Source organism: Cetorhinus maximus, chromosome 6, assembly GCF_964194155.1.
Source record: "Cetorhinus maximus chromosome 6, sCetMax3.hap1.1, whole genome shotgun sequence".
Taxonomy (NCBI): Eukaryota; Metazoa; Chordata; class Chondrichthyes; order Lamniformes; family Cetorhinidae; genus Cetorhinus; species Cetorhinus maximus.
In genome coordinates this window covers 1,058,278-1,076,648 of record NC_135884.1, presented here as the reverse complement: position 1 = coordinate 1,076,648, position 18,371 = coordinate 1,058,278, and the positions used below count along the sequence as shown (strand labels likewise).

At 42.6% G+C, this 18,371-nt stretch overlaps 1 protein-coding gene across 3 annotated transcripts in view; it reads left to right on the top strand.

The window, feature by feature from the left end:
* Nucleotides 1–17,825, top strand: part of qrich1 (glutamine-rich 1) — a 61,822-nt gene extending 43,997 nt beyond the window's left edge. For all 3 annotated transcript variants that reach the window (XM_078543044.1, XM_078543043.1, XM_078543042.1), the window contains exons 8-10: nt 1,996–2,147; nt 12,340–12,430; nt 17,001–17,825. In XM_078543044.1, coding sequence (XP_078399170.1) covers nt 1,996–2,147; nt 12,340–12,430; nt 17,001–17,190 — 433 coding nt within the window. In that variant the 3' untranslated portion in view covers nt 17,191–17,825. The remainder of the gene's footprint in view (nt 1–1,995; nt 2,148–12,339; nt 12,431–17,000) is intronic.
* Nucleotides 17,826–18,371: the final 546 nt, after the last annotated feature.

Sequence of the window (18,371 nt, the reverse complement as noted above, 5' to 3'; positions counted from 1 at the left end):
ATGGAGTTGATGATCCAAACCGCTTACCTTGTTCGTCCTATAAATAGGGCCTCAGTCTAATCCATTACACTTATTTTCTGATATTTAAATAAGGTTTTAAGTCTATAAAGTAATTGGATAGTTTCAAATGCCTTGCACAAGCTTGGAACCTTTATCTCTGACTCTGTGCATTCCTATTAAACGTCACCAGAATAGATTGACTTTCTTTTGTGAAGGGCTTTCATCTTGAAGTTGCATCCCATAGGGTACCAGAATCCATTAGTTAGGGGAATGCTAAATGAATTGCCAATGTAATAAGTTCCCGAAAAGTTAGTGATCAGTTGTAGGTGCACTTGTAAGAATGGCAGCTTGCTGTGAACCAGAGAAGCTGGCTTATGAAAGGGAAATCAAGTGTGACCAATTTATTGGGGTTCTTTGAAGGAGTAACATGCACTGTGGATAAAGGGGAACCTGTGGATGTACTGTACTTGGATTTCCAGAAGGCATTTGATAAGATGCCACATCAAAGGTTATTGTAGAAAAATAAAAGCTCATGGTGTAGGTGGTAATATATTAACATGGATAGAAGATTGGCTGGCAGAAAATAGAGCATGCATAAGTGGGTATTTTTCTGATTGGTAGGATGTGATGGGGCCTCAATGTTTTTACAATTTATATCAATTACTTAAATGAGGGGAGCGATGGCATGGTAGCCACTTTTGCAGATGACGCTAAGATATGTAGGAAAGTATGTTGTGAAGAGGACATGAGGAGGTTGCAGATGGATATAGATAGGTTGAGTGAGTGGGCAAAAATCTGGCAGATGGAGTATAATGTGGGAAATTGTGAAGTAGTTCACTTTGGCAGGCAGAATGAAAAAGCAGCATAATACTTAAACGGAGAACGACTGCAGAATTCTGAGGTGCAAAAGAATTTTGGTGTTCTAGTGCATGAGTCACAAAGTTAGTATGCAGGTACAGCAAGTAATTAAGAAGGCTAATGGAATGCTATCCTTTATTACGAGAGGAATTGAACATAAAAGTAAGGAAATTATGCTTCAGTTATACAGGTCATTGGTGAGACCACATCTAGAATACTGTGTGCAGTTTTGGCCTCCTTATTTAAGGAATGATGTAAATGCGTTGGAGGTGGCTCAGAGGACGTTTACTAGATTGATACCTGGAATGAGTGGGTTGTCTTATGAGGAAAGGTTGGACAGACGGGGCTTGTTTCCAATGGAGTTTAGAAGAGTTAAGGGGTGATTTGATTGAAGTCTATAAGATCCTGAATGGTCTTGACAAGGTGGATGTGGAAAGGATGTTTCCTCTTGTGGGTGAGTCCAGAACTAGGGGGCACTGTTATGAAATTAGGGGTCGCCCTTTTAGGGCAGAGATGAGGAGAAATTTTTCAGGGTTGTGCAACTTTGGGACACTCTGCCTCCAAAGGTGTTGGAGGCGGAGCCATTGAATATTTTTAAGGCAGAGGTAGATAAATTCCTTTAGGCAGGGGAATCAATGGTTATCAGGGGTAGATGGGAACGTGGCATTCAAAACACAAACCAATCAGCCATGATCTTATTGAATGGCAGAGCAGGCTTGAGGCCCGAATGGCCTACTTCTCCGATTCCATATGTTCGTATGAAATCCTTGTTGTTGCTTGGAACTAAGGAACATATCTATAAAATCAGGAAATGTAAAAACCTGTTTTCAATGCCATAAGCACGATGAGATGGTGTGGATTGAGCTAGCTGAAAGTGTTGATCTTCAATCTTTTTTAGTACACGTTGTAGCCTAAGCTGAGTAGATAAATAATGTTTTTGTCGTCCTTTAGCTGGAACGCTGAATTATTTTTTTCGAGCTTTGAAGACATATCAGGTGGGCTTAAGTGCTGGTGAACCTTGACTTAACATCAGCTTCTGGCTGGGAAGCAAATGGCCTGCTCCTTGCACAGCTAGCCTGTTTGGGACAGGAGTGTGGAAATTTTTACAGCCATGTGATTGTTTTTCTTTCCGCTCAGGTACTTCCTATTGAAGAGTGTAGAACAACACATGAAACTAGCATTCTCGAAAGTAGTTCGACAGACAAAGAAAAGCCCTGTGAATCCGAAGGATAAAAGCACAAGTATTCGCTATCTGAAGGCATTGGGCCTGCATCAAACAGGGCAGAAAGGTTGGTGTCTTTTTGAGTTTACTGTTAACTATGCATCAGATCAGCAGCAAAGTGGATTGAAGAAAAGATCTGTATTTTTGCATATCTCCTGACTGGTTCTACTCTGTATCAAAACAGAAGCTAAATATTGGAGATCTGATTTTTCTTTTTCAAAATCCAACCGGTGTTGAATATACAACTGGGGGGTCTTAACGCTGGGAAAGGTAGATTAACATTTCGGGTGGATCCCTTCTTGGCAAAACATTAACCTGCCATTTGTTTCAGTTGCTGAATTCCAGAAATTTTATTTTGTTTCGTAATCCATTTCACACTGACAATCTCTGCCTGAGACGTTTATCACATGGGTAGTGATCATTTGCTGCCACAATACTAAAGGTTTGGAGAAAGTACTGCGAGATTCATAGGAAGATTTGTCTGCTAATGTTCATTGTTAGTGGGATCCCATTTTACTGTGTGCTGCAGAACTAGGTCACACCATGATCAATTTGTGTTCAAGAAATGCAATTGACACATTTTTCTGTGCTTTCTCCCTTTGCATCAGAGGCAGGACTGGAAATGCCAGCAATGCTCAAATGTTTTAATACACTGCATCTGAAAGGAAACCATCAGAGTTCTTCCATCTCATGAAATATTTCTGCTGCCCCTGTAAATGCTGTTTTTAGAGTGAACTTCATTTGTGTGTTGTAGGTTCACGACGAGCCTTAGAATATTCAAAGAATATGCACCAACCCAGTAGGTTGAAGACATTGCAATTTAGTACTAGTGGTCTCTAAGTATAAGCACATTATAAGTTTCTCTCCAGGACAGCCTCATGCAAGCATTGATTTGGCACAGTCAATTGTGTTGTTCAAGTACACGAGCTGGCTGAATAAATAGCTCTCTACACTTGAAGTGTAAGTACTGAAGGGAGAATGAATCAGAACCAGTTTTTGAACTAATTGAACTTCAAACTATGGGAGATTGGCCACAGGAACATGAGATTAGTCAATTCTGGAGGTGCCAGAGGGTTTCAGGAGCTGAGGGAGTGATGTTTGAGGCAGGAGAGATGGTCTTTGCGGTGAATTTATAAATGCGCTTTCCAAAAGGGTGGTGGAAGCAGATTCAACAGTAACTTTAAAAAGGAAATTGGATAAATTAAGTGGTTGAAATGGTAAAACATGGTCTTTAAAATAGCTGGCACAGACGCAATGAACTGAATTGCCTCCCTTGCTTGTACACTTTTCTGTACTGTCCCCAGCACTCGTGCTTGCTGACTTGCATGCATCCAGTGTATTAAAGTCTTGATTTTAAAATTCTCATTTTTGTTCAAATACCTTCATGGCCTTGCCCTCCTTTTTTCCCTCTTTTTCTACCATCCTCCAAATCTCTCTCTCTAATTTCCTCCAGTCCTCAATTCTCCCAGATCTCTCTGCTGCTCCATCTCTAGCCATGCTTATTCCTAAATTTAATCATTCCGCCATTGGCAACCATGCCTTCAGTTGCCCTCGCCCCAAGTTATGGAATTTCCTCCTTAAAGCCCCCGTCTCTGAGCACCTATTCTAATACCTCCTTGTATTGCTTGGTGTCACATTTTTATCTGTTCCTGGTTCTCACTGTTTACAAGGATGGTGGAAGTGGACACATTGAATGATTTTAAAAAGACAATTGGATGGACACTTGTGGAAAATAAACTTGCAGGACTACAGGAATAGAGTAGAGGAATGGGACTAATTGGATTGTTCTACAGAAAGCAGGCATGGGCTCAATGGACCAAAAGACATCCTGTGCTATAATGAGGCTGGTTCTATAATGCTGCTATGGAACACTTTTGGGAAGTTTTTCTGTGGGCGTCAACTGTTGCTCAATGGGTCGCTCACTTGCCTCAGAATCATATGGTAGTAGGTCCAAGTCCTACTCCAGAGACTTGAGCGTAAAATTTTAAGCTAACACTTCAGTGCAGTACTGAGCAAGTGCTGCACTCAGAGGTTTTGTCTTTCTGATGAGATGTTAAGTTGTGGCCCCATCTGTACAATCCCGTGGTACTATTTCAAAGAGCGAAGGAGTTATCTCTGGTTTCCTGGTCGGTAATTAACCCTTGATCAAAATTATCTGGTCATTATCACATTACTGTTTGCGGGAGTTTGCTGTCGACAAATTAGCTGCTGTAATTCCTACATTACAACAGTAACTGCACTTCCCAAAAATCTTTTCAGCCAGTGAAGTACTTATGAAGTCCTGAGATGATAATAAGTGCTCAATAAATTTATGTTTCTATGAAAATAGGGCATTGGAATCAGATAAATGGGGGGTGGAGGGAGGGGGTAAGAACTGATCTTTGGGAACCTAAGAAGTGCATGGTCAACAAGAGAAGCCATTGCTGGAGATGCTCTGGCTTCAATCTGATACTTAAGGACCAAATGCTGGCAGTCACTCTGAGTTGGACAGTGGTTCCCAATTTGAGAATACAAGCCAAGTTTCTGCAGCCTTCTCTTATAATTTAACCCTTCAAGCCTTCTATCATTTTTGGTGAATCTGTGCTCTATTTCTTCCAAAGCCAGTATACCGGTCTGAGGTGTGGTGTCCAGAAGTCAACACTACTCCAGACGGATCCTGACCAAAGCTCTGTGCAACTGAAGCATCACTTGCTTACCTTGAATGCCAGTCCTTTTGCATTAAAGGTCAACATTCCATTAGCTTTCTCTACTTGTGCACTAGCTTTTAATGATTTGTGAGCATAAACACCCAAATCACTTTACTACTCCACAGTTCCGAGTTTCTCCCCAATTATGAACCAATTCTGATTGATCTATCTTGGATCCAAAGCAGATAAGCTTGCACTTCCACCATGGAGCTCTTGGCTGGCATAGTTTGACCACTCAATCCATGTGTGTACCTTTTATAACTTCAATCTGCAAAGTTTAGAGGGCCTAGAAACTTACTGCGAGTTAGGATATGTGGCTTTGTTGGAAGATCTGAAAAAATGTTATTTCCCTTTATTCCTTAACCCCCTCCAAAAAAAAAATCTTAGTTAGGATATGTGGCTTTGTTGGAAGATCTGAAAAAATGTTATTTCTCTTTATTCCTTGACCCCCTCCAAAAAAAAAATCTTGCTTGGAAACCCAATGGGCACCATAGGTTTCAAGTGTCATGCTGACGTGCCATACACCTGAGGCAAAACAACGTTACAATAGGTTTAGCCACTTTGCTCCCATTTCGTATGTTTGTATGTATAGCTGAGGTAGGCCATTTGGCTCCTCGAGCCTACTCCACCATTCAATAAGATCATGACTGATCTGGTTGTGTTTCGAATTCCACATTCCTATCTACCTCCGGTAACCTTTGATTCCATCAGCTAACAAGAATCTATCAACACTGCCTTAAAAATATTCAATGACCCTGCCTCCACCAGGTTCTGAGGCAGAGAGTTCCAAAGTTGAGAACCCTCAAAACTTCTCATCTCTGTCCTAAAAGGGCGACCCCTAATTTTAAAACAATGCCCCCTAGTTCTGGACTCGCCCACAGAGAAAACATCCTTTCCACATTCACCTTGTCAAGGCCATTCAGTATCTTATACACTTCAATCAAGTCACCCCTCACTCTTCTAAACTCCAGTGGAAACAAGCCCAGTCTGTCCAACCTTTCCTCGTAAGGCAATCTGCTCGTTCCAGGCATCAGTCTAGTAACCTCCACTGAACCGCCTCTAATGCATTTATATCCTTCCTTATGTAAGGAGGCCAAAACTGCACACAATATTCGAGATACAGTCTCACCAATGCCCAGTGTAACTGAAGCATAACATCCTTACTTTTATGCTCAATTCCTCTCGTAATAAAGGATAGCATTCCATTAGCCACCTTGGTTACTTGCATAATAACTTTGTGACTCATGCAGTAGAACACCTAGATCCCTCTGCACCTCGGAATTCTGCAGCTGTTCTCCGTTTAAGTAATACTCTGCTTTTTTATTCTTCCTACCAAGGTGAACAACTTCACAGTTTCCCACATCATATTCCATCTGTCAGATTTTTTGCCCACTCACTCAACCTATCTATTCCCTTCTGCAACTTCCTTATATCCTCTTCACAGCATACTTTCTTACCTACCTTTGCACCATCTGCAAGTTTAGCTACCATGCCTTCGGTCCCCTTGTCTTAAGTCATTGATATAAATTGTAAAAAGTTGAGGCCCCAGTACAGACCCCTGTGGGACTCCACTCATCACATCCTGCCAATCAGAAAATGACCCATTTATGCATACTCTGTTTTCTGCCAGCCAGTCAATCTTCTGTCCATGCTAATGTTACCCCCTACACCATGAGCTTTTATTTTCTGCAATAACCTTTGATGTGGCACCTTATCAAATGCCTTCTAGAAATCCAAGTGCAGTAAACCTACAGGCTCCTCTTTATACACAGCACATGTTACTCCTTCAAAGAACACCAATAATCGTTTTTTCTTATTCATTCATGGGATGTGAGCTTCGCTGGCTGAGCCAGCATTTATTGCCCATCCCAAGTTGCCCTTGAGAAGGTGGGGGTGAGCTGCCTTCTTGAACCCTGCAATCCATGTGGCATAGGTACACCCACAGTGCTGTTAGGGAGGGAGTTCCAGGATTTTGACCCAGCAACAGTGAAGGAACAGCGATATGTTTCCAAGTCAGGATGGTGAGTGACTTGGAGGGGAACATCCAGGTGGTGGTGTTCCCATCTGTCTGCTGCTCTTGTCCTTCTAGGTGGTAGTGGTTATTGGTTTGGATGGTGCTGTCTAAGGAGCCTTGGTGAATTCCTGCAGTGCATCTTGTAGATGGTACACACTGCTGCTATTGTGCTTCGGTGGTGGAGGGAGTGAATGTTTGTGGATGTGGTGCCAATCAAGCGACTGCTTTGTCATGGACAGTGTCCAGCTTCTTGAGTGTTGTGGGAGCTGCACTCATCCAGGCAAGTAGGGGAGTATTCCATCACACTCCTGACTTGTGCCTTGTAGATGGTTGTCAGCTTTGGGGAGTCAGGAGGCAAGTTACTCATCGCGTGATTCCTAGCCTCTGACCTCTTTGTAGCCACAGTATTTATGTGACTAGTCAAGTTCAATTTCTAGTCGATGGTAACCCCCTAGGATGTTGATAGTGGGGGATTCAGTGATGGTAATGCCATTTAACATCAAGGGGTGATGGTTGGATTCTCTCTTGTTGGAGATGGTCATCGCCTGACGCGTGTGTGGCGCGAATGTTACTTGCAACTTGTCAGCCCAAGCCTGGATATTGTCCAGGTCTTGCTGCATTTGGACCTGGACTACTTCAGTATCTGAGGAGTCGTGAATGGTGCTAAACATTGTGCAATCATCAGCGAACATCCCCACTTCTGACCTTCTGATGGAAAGAAGGTCATTGATGAAGCAGCTGAAGATGGTTGGGCCGAGGACACTACCCTGAGGAACTCCTGCAGTGATGTCCTGGAGCTGAAATGACTGACCTCCAACAACCACAACCATCTTCCTTTGTGCTAGGTATGACTCCAACCAACAGAGAGTTTTCCCCTTGATTCCCATTGACTCCAGTTTTTCTGATTTGTTAAACATAATTTCCCTTTCACAAAACCATGCTGATTCTTCCCGATTACCTTGAGTTTCTCTAAGTGGCCAGCTATAACCTCTTTAATGATCAATTCTAACACGTTCCCCATGACAGACATCAAGCTAACTGGCCCAAAGTTTCCTGCCTCCCTCCTCCTTGAATAGAGGGTTATATTTGCTACTTTACAGTCTGATGGAACCTTTCCAGAATCTAGTGAATTTTGGAAAATTAACACCAGCGCATCTACTACCTCATTATCCACCTCTTTTAGGACTCTAGGATGAAATCCATCTGCTCAATACCGCTTCCTTAGTGATTGTAATTTCACCAAGTTCCTCTCTCCCTTCCACCACCTCATTTACAGCTATTCTAGAATGTTTTTTGTATCCTCTAGTGAAGATGGAAGCAAACTATTTTTTTATTTTATTCACCATTTCCTTATACTCGACTATTAACTCCCCATCGTTGCTCTCTGGAGGACTGACACTCACTTTACTTTTTTCTTTTTTAAATACCTGTAGAAACTCTTGCTATCCATTTTTACATTTCTAACCAACTTCCTCTCATACTGTAATCTTTCTCCTGATTAACCTTTTAGTCATTTTCTGCCTTTCTTTATATTCTGACCAATCATCTCACCTGCCACTAATCTTTGTGCAGTTATATACTTTTCCCTTAAGTTTAATGCTTTCCTTAACTACTTTAGTTAACCACAGATGGTGGGTCCTCCCCTTAGAATTTTTCTTTATAGTAGGAATATACTTATTCTATGTATTCTGAAATATCCCCTTAAATGTCTGTCATTTCTCAATTAATCTCTCCTCTAGCCTGGTACCCTGCTTCACTTCAGCTAGTTCAACTTCCATGCCCACTTAGTTGCCCTTATTTAAGTTTAAAAGACTAGTCTTAGACCCACTCTTCTCCCTTTCATGCTGGATGTAAAATTTAATCATACTGTGGTCGCTGCTACCTAGGGGTGCCTTCACGATGAGGTCATTACTTAATCCTGTCATATTAAAGAATACCAAGTCTAATATAACCTGCTCTCTGGTTGGTTCCTGAAAGTTTCTTGGAGCAGCACAATCTCGAAAGCATTCTATTAACTCCTCATCCAGGCTACTACTGCAGTCTGATTTTCCCAATTTATATGTAGATTAAAGTCACCCATGAGTATTGTAGTCCCTTTACCACAAGCACCCAATATTACTACCTGTATAGTTTGTCCTACATTGTGGTTACTGTTAGGGGGCTTGTAGACCACTCCCCATAGTGACTTCTTTCCCCTACTGTTCCTCATCTCCACCCAAACCAATTCTACATCCTGATCTCCTGAACCAAGATCATCTCTAACTCTTGCACCAATGCCATCCTTGATCAACAGTGTTACCCCATCACCTTTACCTAGCTTCATATTCTTTTTGAATGTCATGTACCCCTCAATATTCAGGACCCGTCCTTGTTATCCTGCAGCCATAGGGAACAAAGGAACAGAAGGAAGCCATTTGGCTCTTTGGGCCTGTTCCCCATTTGATGAGGCCACAGTCAGATCAGCTATCGTCTTAACTGTCAACTCCACATTCCTGTTGCTGCCACCCCCCACCTTAACCCTTTACTGTCAAAAATCTGCCCCTAGTTCTAGTCTCCCCCACAAAGAGGAAACATCCAGTATCTACTCTATCAATCCCCCTCAGAATGATCTTTGTTTCCATAAAATCACTTCTCACTCTTCTAAACTCCAGTGGGGATAGGCCCAACCTACTCCACCTTTTCTCATAAGATAAGCACTTCATCCCAGGAATGAGTCGAGTGAACCTTCTCTGAACTAATTCGAACGCACTTGGTCCTTTTTCAAATAAGATCAAAACTGTGTACACTACTTCAAATGTGGTCTCACCGAGGCTGCGGTAAAACTTCCCTCCTTTTTATATTCCATTCCCCCTGCAATAAAGGCTAACGTACCATTTGCTTTCCTAATTACTTGATATACTCACATACTATGTACCAGAACATCCCGACCCCTCTATATCACTGAGTTCTGCAGCCTCTTTCCATTTAGTTAATATATTGCATTTTTATTCTTCCTGCCAAGATGGATAAGTTCACATTTTCCCACATTATATTCCATCTGCCAAATTTTTCCCACTCACTTAGCCTATCTATATCCCTTTGCAGACTCTGTACCTCCTCTTGACAGCTTACTTCCTGACCTATCTTGGTGTCATCACCAAATTTAGCTACTGTACATTCAGTCATCCATGTCATTGATATCGATCGTAACTAGTTGAGGCTACAACGCTGATTCCTGTAGCACCCTATTAGTTACAGCTTGCCAACCTGGAAAAGACCCACTTATCTCTACTCTGCTTTCTTTTAGCTATCCAATCCTCTATCCATGCTAATATGTTACCCCCTCCATTGAGTTCTTATATTGTGTGGCACTTTGTCAAACACCTTTTGGGAATCCAAGTATTGTGTCCAATCTGGGCACCACACTTTAGGAAGAGCCTGAGGGCTCTCAGCAGGATACGGGAGAAGATGTATTAAATGGTTCCAGGCATGAGGGGTTACAATTATATGGATAGATTGGCGAAGCTGGTAGTGGTTTGCTAAGAGCAGAGATGGGCAAGAGCAAGGAAGAAAGACTTACATTTATATAGTCACAAAAACAGAAAATGCTGGGAAAAACTCAACAGATCTGACAACATCTGTGGAGAGAGAAAGAGTTAACATTTCGAGTCCATTTGACGCTTCTTCAGAGTAAATACAGACCAACTGCTGTAAGTATATTATTTAAATGGAAAGAGATTGCGGGTCATACTGACTCAAAATGCTAACTCTGTTTCTCCCTCCACAGATATTGTCAGACCGGCTGAGTTTTTCTAGCATTTTCTGTTTTTGTTTCAGATTTCCAGCACCCGCAGTATTTTGCTTTTATTTGTGCATTTATATAATGGTTTCCATGACCACTAGACGCCCCGAAGTACTTTTGAAATGCAGTCACGGTTACAATGTAGGAAATGTGGCAGAAATTTGCTCCCACAAATTGCGATGACCAGATAATCTGTTTTAGTGATTTGAGGTTACTATCAGATCAGCCAAGATCTTATTAAATGGCGGAGCAGGCTCAAGGGGCTGAATGGCCTACTCCTGCTCCTTGTTCCCATGTCCATATGATCTTTTACATCCAACTGAACAAGCAGTCAGCAACTCAGCTTTAGGTCTCATCTGAAAATTGGCACCTCCAGTAGTGCAGCAGCACTTCAGTACTGCGCTGGAATGTCGGCCTGGATTTTTGTGCTCAAGTACTGGTGTGGAATTTGAACCCAAACCTTGTGACTCAGAGGCAAGAGTGCCACCCACTGAGTCACAGCTGACATTGAAGAGCAGGTTTGATTGAGGTGTTTAAAATCAGGAAGGGTTAGATTGAGTAAATAAAAACTGTTTTCAGTGACTATAGGGTTGCTAACCAGAGGGCACTTATTTAAGGTGATTGGTAAAGGAACCAGAGGCAACACAAGAAAAAGCTTTTATGCTTTTAGGATTTGGAATGTGCTACCTGATGGTGGTGGATACAGGTTAAATAGTAGCTTCAAAGAGAATTTGACAAATACTTGGAGGAAAAAGTTGTACCGCTATGGGGAAAGAGCAGGAGAGTAGGACTACTAGGAAGAGCTGGCATAGATTTGATGGACCAGGTGGCTTCCTATGCCAAGCTATTCTATGCTTCTACAATAGTTTGTAATGTTACAACCGGGATGGGAGGAGTGCACGGTTTGACTAACCCCATGCCTCCACAGGTCGTCCCATTAGCTTAAAAGTTTGATTCACTCACCAAAATGGCAAATTGCTTACCTTTACCACTGTTTCTCAGAATAAAAGAAACTTTAACCAGAACAAACTTACTAGTTTATTATAAAACCAGACTTGTCAAATAGAAAGGCAAAGCTTATTAACGTACACTATGGAATATGAAATTATGCTAATTACTCTTTCGCGATACCTTAAGCGTGTCTGTCTCATTCACACACACCAAAAAATAAAAATAGAGGAATTCTGCCAAAGGTTAAAAGTCAATGATTCAATGGAAAAGGAAAGATGGTGGAGACCTCGAAATGGTGCCTGGGTTGGTGTCTCAGTACGGGTCGGTCAAACCATCAATGACTCTTTCACTGCTTTTCAGGTGGACTGGAGGAACACTCGCAGGTACTCAATTCCAGCATGTAGAACAACTTAGAAGCAGCTTATATTCACTTTGGCTGTGGACTGGCTCTGGACTGCAAAAAGGCTGCTGTCGCCTTCTGAAGCAGTTGGTGGTGGTCCTCCGCAAAACCAAAACCAACTTGAAACACAGTTCCAGGCATGGATTTTTTCCCCAGAGCCACAAAGTACCATGTGACCCCTTTTGTACACAGTTCACTGGGGTCAAGAGGTTTCCAGCTTCTTTACAGTTGCTCAATTACCTTTTCTTGTAAATGGATGTCTCTTCCAAGAAAAGCAATCGAGAGTTTTTGCATTAACCCTTTAAGGAACAGTGTCTTTTAAAACACAAATTCTTCCAGAATGTTCTTAGCCCTTGAAGATGAACTATTTTCTGTGATTAAAATGTTCATCACAGTAACCTGAAATCTCTCGTTTCTAATTTTCAGTTACCGATGATATGTATGCGGAGCAGTCTGAGAACCCAGAGAATCCACTGCGGTGTCCCATCAAACTCTATGACTTCTACCTCTTTAAATGGTGAGAATATTTCCATTCTCAGTAACTTTTCAGTTTATGGCTGTACGTAAGGGATAAGTCATAGACGTCTACAGCACAGAGAAAGGCCCTTCGGCCCATCAGGTTTACGCCAGTCAAACAGGTACCTAACTATTCTAATCCCATTTTCCAGCACTAGGCCCATAGCCTTGTATGTCATGGCATCGCAAGTGCACATCCAAATACTTCAATGTTATGAGGGTTTCTGCCTCTACCACCCTTTCAGGTAGTGAGTTCCAGATTCCCACCACCCTCTGGGTGAAAAAATTCTTGCTCACATCTCCTCTAAACCTCCTGCCCCTTACCTTAAATCTATGCCCCCTGGTTATTGATCCCTCCACCAAGGGGGAAAGTTCCTTCCTGTCTACCCTATTCATGCCCCTCATAATTTTATACACCTCAATCATGTCCCCCCTCAATCTCCTCTGCTCCAGGGAAAATAACCCCAGTTTATCCAATCTCTCCTCATAACTAAAACTTTCCAGCCCAGGCAACATCCTGGTAAATCTCCTCTGCACTTTCTCTAGTACAATCACACCCTTCCTATAATGCAGATTCCAGAACTGCACGCAATACTCTAGCTGTGGCCTAACCAGTGTTATACACAGCTCCAGCATAACCTCCCTGCTCTTATATTCAATGCCTCGGCTAATAAAGGTAAATATCCCATATGCCTTCTTAACCACTTTATCTACCTGTCCCGCTACCTTAAGGGACTGGTGGACATGCACGCCAAGGTCCCTCTGATCCTCGGTACTTCCCAGGGTCCTACCATTCATCATATTCCTGTGCCTTGTTTGTCCCAAGTGCATCACCTCACACTTATCCGGATTAAATTCCATTTGTCACTGATCAGCCCATCTGACCAGCCCGTCTATATCCTCCTGTAATCTAAGGCTATCCTCCTCACTATTTACCACCCCACCAATTTTCGTGTCATCCGCGAAATTACTGATCAACCCTCCTACATTCAAGTCTAAATCGTTTATATATACCACAAACAGCAAGGGACCCAACACCGATCCCTATGGAACCCCACTGGACACAAGCATCCAGTCACAAAAATACCCCTCGACCATCACCCTCTGCTTCCTGCCACTCAGCCAATTCTGGATCCAATTTGCCAAATTGCCTTGGATCCCATGGGCTCTTACCTTAACTGGTCTATAATTTCTATGCCCTCCAGACTCACTTGCTCTCACTTCTAATTTTGGCTGTGTAATTCCCCCTGCTGAACCTCCTCTGGATCCCATCCCCCTGCCAAGTTAGTTTAAACCCTCTGCAACAGCACTAACAAACCTCCCCACAAGGATGTTGGTCCCATTCCGGTTCAGGTGCAACCCGTCCGCCTTGTACAGGTCCCACCGCCCCCAGAAACGGTCCCAATGTCCCAGAAATCTAAAGCCATCCCTCCCAAGAGGGGTATAGAATGTGTAGGGAGGAACTTAAAAAGGAAATTAGGAGAGCAAAAAGGGGGCATGAAACACATTGGCAGGTAAAATAAAGGAAAATCCAAAGTTATTTTACAAGTACATTAAGAGTAAGAGGATAATTAGGGAGAGAGGAGGGCCCATTGAGGACCATCGTGGTAATTCGTGTGTGGAGCCGGAAGATGTATTTAACTTAAAGGGTTAAAGAAAAATTAGAACTCTTACCTTTCCTTAGCTTAATCTATTTTAAACTGGAGAAAAACACTTACCCATTACTCACCAATCAGCTCTCACCTTTGTGCTGACGTCACTTTTTGAAGCTTCCCCGCACTCACGCTGGTTCTGATCTCTCCACCGCGCTGTCTTGTTATGTCACTCTTGTTCAATAAGCTGCTAAAACTCACTACTTATTGCCACTTGTGACTTACATACGAAATAGAAGCAGAAGGCGGCCATTCGTCTCCTTGAGCCTGCTCCGTCATTCATTAAGATCATGGCTGCTCTCTTTTGAATTCCACATTCTCATCTACCCCTGATAACCTTAGATTCTTGTTAGGCAAGGGAATCGATCTACCTCCACCTTAAAAATATTCAATGACCCTGCCTCCACCGCCTTTGGAGGCAGGGTGTTCCAAAGTCGCACAACCCTCAGAAAAAAAAGCTCCTCATCTCTGTCCTAAAAGGGCAACCCCTAATTTTAAAACAGTGCCCCTCGTTCCGGACTCACCCACAAGAGGAAACATCCTTTCCATGTCCACCTTGTCAAGACCATTCAGGATCTTGTATACTTCAATCAAGTCACCCCTCACTCTTCTAAACTCCAGTGGAAACAAGCCCAGTCTGTCCCACCTTTCCTCATAAGACAACCCGCTCATTTCAGGTGTCAATCTAGTAAACCTCCTTTGAACTGCCTCCAACGCATTTACATCTTTCCTTAAATAAGGAGACCAAAACTGCACACAGTATTAAACTGGATCAGATTTATTAATATCTCCTTTTATGCTTCTGGATTTTTGCATTAGAGATATCCATTGTTCAGCATCATTAGTCACCCCATAAACAAGCCTCATCCCTTATGAGCGCTCCTTTACCTGTCCAATTTCTGGGGGGTAAGTGTAGTGAGACCCGGGCATTGAACAAGGGAACCCTTGCCGCTGTAATGTAGTTTACTGGAATATATTGAGTACTGTCATGTGGCCAGATTCTGAATGGCTCAGGTGATGAACCAAGAGGTACATTTCTCATTTTAAGTACAGGGATTTGATTATATTAATGCAAACATTTTTCCATGTGAAAAACATTTCCATCTTCCGTGTTAATTCCCAATATGAGCTTGATCTTTGTAACACGGTCATTCATCTTCACAGAATCACAGTGCAGAAGGGGCCCTTCGGCCCATCAAGTCTGCACTGATGCATGAGAAACACCTGACCTACCTACCTAATCCCATTTACCAGCACTTGGCCCATAGCCTTGAATGTTATGACATGCCAAGTGCTCATCCAGGTACTTTTTAAAGGATGTGAGACAACCCGCCTCCACCACCCTCCCAGGCAGCGCATTCCAGACCATCACCACCCTCTGGGTAAAAAATTTTTTTCTCACATCCCCCCCTAAACCTCCTGCCCCTCACCTTGAACTTATGTCCCCTCGTGACTGACCCTTCAACTAAGGGGAACAGCTGCTCCCTATCCACCCTGTCCATGCCCCTCATAATCTTGTACACCTCGATCAGGTCACCCCTCAGTCTTCTCTGCACCAGCGAAAACAACCCAAGTCTATCCAACCTCTCTTCATAACTTAAATGTTTCATCCCAGGCAACATCCTGGTGAATCTCCTCTGCACCCCCTCCAGTGCAATCGCATCATTATCGGATTAAACGCTCCCAACAAGCCTCTGAATAACATTGTATCTCTGCTAGCATCAGACTTCATGCCAGCTAGGAGAATGTTGACCACATAGAATTACATTGAACATACAGCACAGAAATGGGTCATTTGGCCCAACTAGTTTGTATTGGTGTTGACACTCCCCGTGTGTCTCGTGCTATTATAACTATCCCATCTCAGACTTTCAGCGTTTTTCTTTCTATTCCCTTTTCTCATGTACTTAAATTTCCTTTTGAAAGCCTCTATGCTGTTTGCTTCAAGCATTTCCTGTGTTCGGGAATTGCACATTCCAACCACTCGAATTTATCATTTTCCTGTTTGATTTATTAATTAGTTATTGCATTTATGACCCCTAGTTCTGGGTTCTCCCATATTCTGTCCATAACTATCCTGTCCAACCCATTCATTATTTTAAAAACCTCTTATCAGCTCACCCCGTAAGTCTTCCTTTTCTAATTAAATAAGCCCAAACCTGTTCAATCTTTCCTGATGTCTGTGTATCTCATCTCTGGTATCGTATCTGTACATCGGTTTTGCACTCTCTCCAGTGTTTGTATGTCAATTTTTCAATAGGATGGAGACCAGAACTGCTCCAGTGACTGAGTCAGTGGGACCAACCCCACCTCTGCCACCCAAACACTCTGGTTTTTTAATTCATTCATGGGATGTGGGCTGCGCTGACGCTGACTGGGCCAGCATTTATTGCCCACCCCTAGTTGCCCTTGAGAAGGTGGTGGTGAGCTGCCTTCTTGAACCGCTGCAGTCCATGTGGTGTAGGTACACCCACAGTGCTGTTAGGGAGGGAGTTCCAGGATATTGACCCAGTGACAGTGAAGGAACGGCGATATATTTCCAAGTCAGGATGGTGAGTGACTGGGAGGGGAACTTCCAGGTAGTGGTATTCCCATGCGTCTGCTCCCCTTGTCCTTCTAGATGGTGGTGGCCGTGGGTTTGGAAGGTGCCCAAGTCTGCCTGGCACTAATCTACTGCCAGTTATTATGAGGTCTGCTCTCAGCAAACTGAGCAAGATGCCTCACATCATTGGAGGGGAAAACAATGTTCATCTCTTCCTGGAAATTTGTAGTTTATCTGCTGAACACACAGTCATTAAATATGTGCGGAAACTATTGCACTAAATGCAGTAATACAGAAACCTGAGAGTAAAATTTGTGTTAAGTGATGAGGGAAGAATTCTGCTTTTCCCAAATAACCTTCAATAATATTTTGTTTAGTCCCCAGAGTGTGAAGGGCAGGAACGACACCTTTTACCTGACACCGGAGCCCGTGGTGGCACCAAACAGCCCAATCTGGTACTCCACTCAGCCAATCAGCAAAGAGCACATGGAACAAATGTTAACTCGGATTCTGACAGTGCGAGAGATCCAAGAAGCTTTTGCCATTGCTGCTGCGAACCTTCACTAAAGCCTGGCTCGAAACAGAGGGGAAAGGAATGCACCTTGTGCACTATGAGCAACCCAGAGAACGCTCAGCCACATATCAGTGCAGCTTCAACAAAGTCTTCGGAGGTTTCAGAAAAGTGTCATCAGATGTATATCTGTGGATAATATAGTATAATCGGGTTTCGCTACCAGATACGAGGAGTCTGGCAACTATTCTCAAGTGGGCGATTTGATTTTTATTTTGTTTTGAACCTGTAGCAGCGTTTTTTTTTTTTGTTTTGGAGGCAGAAAGGCCTGTTGACATTTGGAAACCCCTGTCATGAACTCCAACACACAGACTGCTGAAACCCTCAGGGTGAACTCATCATGTGATTGGTGTGAGACAGACCTGTAGTAATCTTTATGCCAATTGCTGGCTTAAACTGGGCCTCCACTGAAGAGAATTTAACATGAAAGGGAGAATGAAAAGCTGATGAAGGTTTATAAAATTAAAAAGTTTTTCAATACTTAAAAAAAAAAATGATGTTTTTAGACAGTGACTAGAACTGAAGACTTTTCACACACCTGGGCCTTGTGCAGAGGCCTCAACTCCAGGCAAAGTGCACAGAGAAATTATTGTAATATACTCGTGTACCATTATAAAGAGACCTTTCTGTTTCTCTGTATTTCTGTTCTAATAGTCTGTACAAAACAGCAAGCAACTCTTTCAGCCTAGGATTATGCAAAGAGGTGTCATTGTGACAAAATGAAGTAAACACCCTGGGGAATAGGGAGGGGCCAACTTGCACTTGCTCATTTCCTGTGTACAGCGCTCATCACTTTGTTAGGCTGGTGGTATGCCGTTTGGTATACGTACGTTAATCGTTAAAATTCTTAGTGAAATGAAGTTACCGATCAGGTCAAATCATTTCAATTACTTTCTGAACATCAATTTGAGTCCGCTAGTTTATCTCCTCATTACTGCCATGGTTAGGCTAAGGCATTATTGATATGAGGATGTTGTAACATTATGACTTAGTAATTTGGCATTAATCCTAGTACTGTATTTATTGTGATATTTAAATATCACAGTTGTGGTGTAAAGATACAGTAACTTTATTTTGGAAAAAAATTGATTTTATACTTTTTTTGCTAGAAAGGAGATGATTTGTTATTACTATATTGCAATATTTGGCATGTCACATGGTCCAAAATTTGCAGTGT